Genomic DNA, 8,295 nt, shown 5'->3' on the forward strand with positions numbered 1-8,295 from the left:
CAACGGCACGGGCGTCTACTGCCTCGGCGGCCGCGTGTCGCTCGAAAACTGCGACGTCCGCGCCGCGCTCATGGCCGGCGTCGAGGCGCTCCGGTCCTCGAGGGTCGAGATCCGCGCGTCGCGGGTCTGCCGGAACCGGGGCGGCGGCGTCGTCGCCCACGCGGGCGCGACCTGCGCCGCCTTTGGCACGACCATCGCGGAGAACCGCGGCGGCGGCAACGTCGGCTGCTTCGACGCCGCGACGTGCCGGCTCGAGGACTGCGACGTCGCCGGCGCCGTCGGCGCCATGAGCGTGCACTGCTCGCGCGCGACCATGACGCTGAAGAACACGCGCGTGGGCGCGCGCGACCCCGGCGGCCCCGGCGTCGTCGTCTCCGGCGCCGACAGCCGGACGAACCGCGCGAAGATGAAGCTCGTCAAGGCGCCGCCGTCGCGGCTCTACGTCTCCGGCGGCGTCTTGAACAGCCTCATGGTCGCCATGCACCCGCGGCAGGACCCCGGCGACGCGCCCTGGGCCGCGCTCTTCGCGGAGCGGACGCGGCTCCTCGCGCCGCTGGCGCTCCGCGCGCCGACGGCGGGCTCGCTCGACGGCGTCGCGTGCGGCGCGGACGAGGTCGCGCCGGGCCTGGGCCTCGGCGTCGCCGACGACGCGTCGATCGGCTTCTGGCGGGGCGCCACGCGCCTCCCCTGGTCCCGGGAGCGGCTCCTCCACGTCCTCGCGCGCGACTCCGCGCTGTCGCGACTGCATCCGCAGGTGCTCCGGTCCATCGCCGACTTCGCGAGCTAGGCGCGCGCGTTAGGCGGCCTAGCAGGCGGCGAGGGCCGTCTGGATGACGCCGGCGACGAAGGACGCGTCGCCGTCGCCCTCGACCTTGATCGTGAGGTCGGCCTTGGGGCTCGCCTTGTCGATGACGCACTGGACGAGGTAGAGCGCGCTCCGCGTGTCGCGCGCGTAGACGAAGAACTTGACTTGGTCCGGGAGCTCGCCGCTGGCCATGGTGTGGACGTGGAGCGACGCGAGCATGGCGTCGACCATGTCCGTGCCCTGCGGCGGGCCGTTCGTCGGGATCGTCGCCGGCGTCTCGGCCGCGATCGCGCCCCACTTGGCCTGGAAGTCCTCGCCGGAGACGGAGCCCGCGGCCTCGACGAGGGCCCGCGGCGCGGGCGCCGCCGGGGCGCCGCCGCCGCCGCCGCCGAGGAGGTCGCCGAGGAGGTCGACCTCGGGCGCGGGCGGCGCCGCCGCCGCCGGCGCGTCGCCGCCGCCGCCGCCGAGGAGGTCGCCGCCGCCGTCGTCGGCCGCCGGCGGCGCCGCCGGCGGGGGCGCGCCGGCGCCGCGCTTGGGCAGGTCGTCCTTGGCGCGCTTGTTCGGCGCGATGAACTGGTCGGGCGTCTCGCCGTACAGCACCGCGAGCGTGTTGAAGCCCTCGTCGACGAGGCGGTCGAGGAGCGCGCAGTTGTCCTCGGCGAAGGCGCCGACGACGACGCCGCAGGGGTCGCGGCCGTTGACGACCTTCTGGGCCGTCGCCACGTCGCGGCGCAGGAGCCGGAAGTAGAAGAGCGCCTTGTCGCGCGCGTCGCTGCTGCTCGCGTCCTCGAGCGCCGCGTCGAGGAGGCGCCCGAGCATGTTCTGCATCTCCGGCGGGCGCTTGAAGAAGAGGCGCGTCGCCGCCGTCAGCAGGGCGAGCTTGACGTCCACGGACGTCTCGGAGCCGTAGGCGTCGATCAGGGGCTCGAGCATGTACGGCGCGTCCGTGATCTCCTCGCCCCACTGGCCGACGATGAAGAGGGCCGCCGCGCGGCCCGCGGGGTTCGCCGACCCGTCGAGGTCCTTGAGGTAGCGCGCGAGCGACGGCAGGACGTCGCCGCGGCGCTCCGGGTAGCGGCGGAGCACGTCCTTGGCGACGAGCAGGGCCTCCGCCTTCACGTAGGCGACGTCGAGCTCGAGGAACTCGACGAGGGCGCGCGTCGCCGCCTCGGCCTTGGTCCGGAGCCGCCCGGCGATGGCGCCGATGGCGCGGATCGCCGCCTTGGCCAGATCCGCGTCGACGTCGGCCGCGTACTCCTTGAGCTCGGCCATGACGTCGTCCGCGGACTGGTCGCTCGCGAGCTCGGCGAGGAGGTGGACCTTGACGTGCTTCACGGGGCTCGGCTCGTCGTAGCGGATGTAGAAGTTGCGGTAGTCCGGCTGGAACGCCTCGCGGCAGCGGAAGACGAGGAGCTCCGCGTGCTTGAGCAGGCAGTAGAGGAGCTCGAAGTCGCCGCCGCCGTGGGCGCCGCCGGCCATCAGGGTGAGGAGGGGCGTCTTCAGGCGCTCGTAGACCTGGGCGTGGAGCTCGGGCAGGTGCTTCGTCAGGTTCACGAAGCAGCCGATGCACTCGAGGACGACGCCGCTGTTCGACGTCCGCAACACGGGGTCGAGGACGTTCATGACCTGGAAGGTCTCCTCGTCGCTCGCCGGCTCGTAGCGCGCCACGAGCTTGAGCACGCTGCAGAGCCCCCACTCGTTGAAGTCGTTGAGGCGGCCCAACAAATGGTGCACGATGGCCGTGTTGATCGCGATGCCGCCCTCGTCGAGCATGATCTCGTTGAGCACGACGATGCAGTTCGCGACGACCGTGCCGTCGCCGTCGCGCAGCATGTCGTAGAGCACGTCCACCAAATCGCCGCCGCGCACGGACTCCGGGTCCATGTGGTAGACCTTGAGGATGCCCATGACGCCCGTCTTCCGCACGTAGCTGTGCGCGTCGCTCAGCGACGCGCGGAGCGGCCCCTGGATGTACTCGAGCACCGTCGGCAACCGCAGGGAGCACAGGGACCGCAGCGCGAGGCCGCGCACCATGGGGTCGTCGTTGCTGCAGTCGCGCTGCAGCGTGTTGATGCACATGAGGCCCATCTCCGGTTTTTCGTGCGCGTACGTACATAAATAATGGTAGACCATCTTCTTCACGACGAGGTCCCGCGTCTCGATGGACATGACCATCTCCGTGAAGAGCCGCGACACGTCGATGCCCAACGTCATGTACGCGATGACCTTCTTGATGACGTCGCGCTTCCTTTTCGGGTCGCGCTCGACGCCGACGTTCCGGAGCAGCGTCTTCAGCTCGTTGACCTCGCCCTTCTTGCTGTCGGGCTGGAAGTAGGAGCTCCCCTGGCCCGCGGCGCTCGGCGGGCCGGGCGCCGGCGCGCTCCGGTTCATCATCCTCGCGGCGTCGTGGGTGTTTGGAAACTGTGGCAATTCCCGCGCGCGCGTCGCGCCGGCGGAACCTCGCGCGCTTTCGGCGCTCCGGCGCCCGCGGGGACGGCGACGGCGTCGAGAGCTCCGGTCGCGGCCGAAGAGCGGCCTCGCCGCCGCGCGCCGGTGATCGACGCGACGCGCGCCTCGCACAGTCGACGACAGGCCGCCAAGCCAGCGAGATCTCGAGGAGCCGCAGGCTGATCTTGCGTGCACCTCTGGCTGCCCCGTACAGTCCCATGGTGAGGTGGCTCGCTTCGCCTCGCCACTGAGCCGGCCGCGGCGCGGCCGTCCCAGACTCTCTCATTCCGGAGCGCGACGCCCAACTTGTTAAGGTCAAAACTTCGCGGATTTGCCTCGGGACGGCCATTAAAGTCTCCCAACGTGGTCGGAGTCGAAGGATGTGAGCTTCCTGCGTCGAAAACGAAGGCATTGAACGAAAGATCGAAGGATTCGTCGCACGATATCTCGATCTCCTGCCCCCCCGGCCGCCTAGGACCCTGCGCGGGGCCAAAGAGGCGCGGGCCGGGTCCGCAAAGGGTCTCGTCGGGCGTCTCTACCGCTCTCTTCCTGGATGTCCGCGGGACCGCGCGCGAGGGATCGCGCCGTCGTCGCGTTATCGTCTCGCCGCCGTCACCGCGCGGCTCCGCGATGGCTCGGCCGAGTCACGGGCTACGACGGCCCCGGCGACTCCTCCACTATCCCGACGGACTCGAGGGCCGCAGCCTCGGGCCTCGGGGCCGCGCCCCGCGGCGCGCGGGGCGCCCGAGCGGGTCCTCGCGGCGGCGCTCGAAGCGGTTCGGCCGGACCGCGCGGTAGATCGATCTCCGGCGCTGTCGCGGACGCGCGGAGACGAAGCGCTCGTCGTGGCTCGCGGCCTGGGCCCGCGGCCGCGAGGTCGTCTACGCCGCGCCCGTCGCGGCGCCCGAGCGGGTCCTCGCGGCGGCGCTCGGACCCGGTTCGGCCGGACCGCGCGGTCGATCGATCTCCGGCGCTGTCGCGGACGCGCGGAGACGAAGCGCTCGTCGTGGCTCGCGGCCTGGGCCGCGGCCGCGAGGTCGTCTACGCCGCGCCCGTCGCGGCGCCCGGGGACGAACGCGCGTTGGTAAAGGCGCGGGCTCCCAGAGCTCCGTGTGCTCAAACTGCTGCTCGGGCGCGCGGCTTGGAGCTGCTCGATCTTGAGAGTTATTTCATCTATTTCGCGGAGCTGCGGCAGGTGCAGCGCCGGCGCCGGCGCCGCGTCGTCGGGCGGAGGCCCCTCGTCGTCGGACTGCGCCGCGGGCTGCTCGTCGAGCTCCATCATGTCCGAGACTACATCATGATGCGCATATTATGCGCATTCCGTCCAGGGAGCTCGTGGGGAGATCCCTCGATCGATTTACACATAGATGCAAACCTTTTTTGTTTTGTTGAAGCTCTCTTGACTCGACACCCGTCCCCCTCTGCTTCCGCGCGGCCGCCTCGGCAAGGCCGCGTCGCCGTGCGACGCGTCGGTGACGCCCCCACAGCGCCGCGCCTCGGAAAGAGCGAGCATCTTAGCGCGCGCGCGCCGCGCGCCACCGCGCGATCAGAGGCGTCGGTCGTCGCCTGGTGGTGCCGGCGACGCGCTCCGAGACGCCGTCGCCGGCGACGTCGCACCGCTGGCGCCTCGCGGCGCCGGCGACGCGCTCCGGGACACCGTCGGCGGCGACGTGCTCCACGAAGCCCTCGTCGTCGTTTCGGCCCGACGGCGCCGGCGCGCGGCCGCTCGGACAGTTCGAAGTCGTCGCTAGCCAAATCACTCCGAGGCGCGCCCGGTACCCCCTCGATGAGGACGCACCACGCGCTGGGCCGCCGCGCTGCCAAGATCGCCGGAGAAGGTCGATTCTCGAAGACGCTCCGTTTAGCCGACGACGATCGTCGGACGGCGTCTCGCCGACGCCGGCGCCGACGCTGGCGAAAATGCCTCGAGGCACGCCGATGGACCCCCTGAAGGGCCTGACAGCGTCTCAAGCCTTGGCGCTGCGAGACGAGCGCGGCAGAGCCCGCAGCCAGGGGCACGAGCTCGAGGCGACGAAGAAAGCCGTCGCGTATCTTCGCCCTCGGCGTCGCGAGAGAGCCGCAACTGCTCGGCCCGACTCAGGGTAGCATGGGGCCTCGCCCAACGGGCCGGGGTGGCTGGAACGTGCCGGGGGGCGCTTAGCAAGTGGGTCGTAATGAGAGGTGCTGGGGCTGTGGCGAGAGCCACAGCACCGGACGCTCGCCGAAGGTGACGGCAGGCTCGGCTTGGGGCTGTGCCCCGTAGACCTCTGTGGCGACGTCGACATCGATGGCGAAGTGGACGGGCTGCCCGCGCGCGTGAGGCGGCCAGTAGAGACGCCATGCCATCCATCCGGCTCCTCGCCGCCGCGCTCGCGTCGGCGCGCGCGAATTACACGCTGCCGCGGCTGCATCCGCGCGCGCCCCTGAGCTACCGGGAGCAGGAGCTGCGCTACGCCCAGCACCACATGTACGTCGACGTGAAGCACAAGTTGCTCTACTGCGCCGTGCCCAAGGTGGCGTGCACGGAGTTCATGCGCCTCTTCTTCCGACTAAAGGGCGAGAACCAGAACCAGCGCTGGAAGGGCGACCCGCACTTTCGGCAGGACAAGCCGCTCTTTAACAAGATCATGAACGTGACGACGGCCACCGCGCTGATGAACGACCCGACCTGGACGAAGTTCGCCTTCTGGCGCGACCCGGCGGAGCGGCTCCTGAGCGCCTACCTCGACAAGTTCGCGAACGGGAAGCGCTACTCGACGGGGTCGTACGCGGTGCGCATCTTCAAGGACAAGCACATGAACTTCAGCGGCTTCGTGGACCGCATCGCGTCGAAGAACCGCGTGCGGGGCAAGCCCGACGGGCTGCACCCGAACACGAACCCCCACTGGCGGCCCCAGCGCTTCATGTGCAACATGGAGAAGTTCCTACCGGCGTACAACTTCGTGGGCTCCTTCGACCACCTCGGGGACCACGCGGAGAAGCTCCTGCGGGCGTTGGGCCTCTGGGAGGCCTACGGCGCGGCGGGCTGGACGAAAGCGCTGAAGCGCACGGTCGTCGACAAGATCAAGGGCGCCGTCGGCGGCGGCGACGACGGCGGCCGCATGTTCCAGAAGAACGCCGCGTGGCACCAGACGACGAAGATGAAGCCCGAGAACCACGACCTCTACACGCCGGAGCTCCTGGCCAAGGTGCGCCGCGCCTACGCCATGGACTACGAGATGTTCGACGCCGTCGGCTTCGGCGGCGACGAGCCCGCGTCCGGCGCCAACTGGGGCGACGCCAAGTACGCGGGCCGCCAGACCATGGGCGGCTTCGACCGCGCCTTCAAGGACGACCACGGCGTCCGCGCGTGGAGCTAACGAGGATTAAAGCTCGCTCGCGCGGACCTACGCGAAGACGGGCCCGCTCCAGGCCCACTTCGCCGCCGCGGGCGCGGGGGCGGCCGGCGCCGGCGCCGCGGGCGCGCCGAGCGCGACGCCAAAGTCGGCGTAGGACGTGACGCCCGAGGCGTCGCAGGCCGCGCGCCACTCGGCGGCCGTCGGCGGCGCGCCGGCCGGGGCCGGCGCGGGCGCGCTGGCCTCGAGGAGGTCGCCGTCGCCGTCCCTGAAGCCGACGTCCGCGGGCTCGGAGAGGAGCGCGCCACAGGCCAGGGCGCTGAGGCGCACGTTCCCCTCCGCCTCCGCGGCGATGGCCCCGAGGAACGCGGCTTCGCTCCGCAGGATCTTCGCGGGCTCGCGGACGTCCGGCGTGACGACGCAGTGGAGCACGTCGCGCGTGCCGCCGCGGTCGAGGACGAGCGCGAGGCAGGCGCCGTGGAGCTCGTCGTTGCGCAGCGAGCCCACGACCTTGGCGCAGCTCAGGTCGCCGTCGAGCTTCGCGACCGCCTCGGGCCCGGCCTGGCTCGCCGCCGCGAACGTCCGCATGTCCGCGTACGCGCGGTCGAAGGCCTTCTTCACGAACATGATGCGCTGCACGGACCGGTCCGGGTGCGTGTGCTGCGGCAGGAACCCGAGCGCGATCTGGTTCTCGACCTCCATCTTCCACTTGGTGATGAGCAGGGCGGCCTGCGCCGGCATCAGCGACCGCAGCTCGTAGTCCGCCGTCGTCGCCGCACCGGCGCAGCGCGCCGGGCCGCGCGCGACGCGCTGCGTGGGAGCGACGAGGGCATGGGCCGCGCAGATCACTGCCGCGAGAGCTGCGATGGCTGTGCGCGCAAGCATGTTGCCGGTGCGACGCGACGATGGGCGCGGCGCGTGGCGTCTCGATCGCGACGGCCGTGTCGATTGCGTCAGCACGGACAGGGCCGGCACCCGCGTCCGGGGGTCGCCTTCTGCGACGCCCCAATCCCGCCGATTCGGCCGGCGGACTCGTAGGGTAGTCCGTGGGGGCTGCTGGGGTCATGCGCCGAGGTGGCCGGCTCGGAATCGAGGCCATGGCGTCGCCGCGCGCGCGCGAATGCGAGCTTCCCATTGGTCGATTCGAACCGAGCTGATGTTGCACTCGACTCGGCGCGGCGCCAAGGGGATATAAATCTAGATGGGGTGGCAGGCGAAACGCGAGGTCCTCGTACTACTCGGGGCCGCCGCTAGCGTTTTCTTTCTTCTTCCACGCCGCAGCGCGCGGGCTGAGTGCAACGATGGCGGGTCGCGCGGCGCGGCGCGGCTGCGGAACCCTTCGACGGGGCGGGGCAGCGAATTTGGGCTGCTGAGATCATTGCGTTGGCTCGCGAGCGCGACGGTTGTTCGGCGGCGGGACGAGAGGGCGGCGGTGTGAGTCGAGTGTGCGATATTTTCTTGTCCTTAGAGGTTGGAGGCGCCCTATGGGTACCCGCGGGGGGCTCGAAACCTTCAGGACACACTTTTCCCACGATCTCAGAGCCTGCGCAGCCCCGGCGCCGACGGTGTCGCAACACAGTTTCTCGGGCAGCGTGCGGGCATTCGAGGTCGAGAACTTTTCGTGTCCTGAGATGCTCGAGCCCATCCATAGGTACCAACGAAGGGCTCTGCAGCGCCAGCAGACGGTCCACGACCATCATCATCGCG

The 8,295-nt window shown here is 70.8% G+C and overlaps 2 protein-coding genes across 2 annotated transcripts; one reads left to right on the forward strand and one right to left on the reverse strand.

The window, feature by feature from the left end:
• Positions 1-1,363: 1,363 nt before the first annotated feature.
• Positions 1,364-3,196, reverse strand: AURANDRAFT_24463 (hypothetical protein; the record flags this gene model as incomplete). The annotated part of the gene is made up of 1 exon (XM_009037596.1): positions 1,364-3,196. A coding segment is annotated over one exon (1,833 nt), but the record flags the coding sequence as incomplete, so codon positions are not given.
• A 2,396-nt stretch (positions 3,197-5,592) lies between these two features.
• AURANDRAFT_63102 (hypothetical protein) lies at positions 5,593-6,612 on the forward strand (the record flags this gene model as incomplete). The annotated part of the gene is made up of 1 exon (XM_009037297.1): positions 5,593-6,612. The coding sequence occupies one exon, from the start codon at positions 5,593-5,595 to the stop codon at positions 6,610-6,612; it is 1,020 nt and encodes a 339-aa protein (XP_009035545.1).
• Positions 6,613-8,295: the final 1,683 nt, after the last annotated feature.

This window comes from Aureococcus anophagefferens (assembly GCF_000186865.1).
Source record: "Aureococcus anophagefferens unplaced genomic scaffold AURANscaffold_6, whole genome shotgun sequence".
In the NCBI taxonomy this organism is placed as follows: domain Eukaryota; class Pelagophyceae; order Pelagomonadales; family Pelagomonadaceae; genus Aureococcus; species Aureococcus anophagefferens.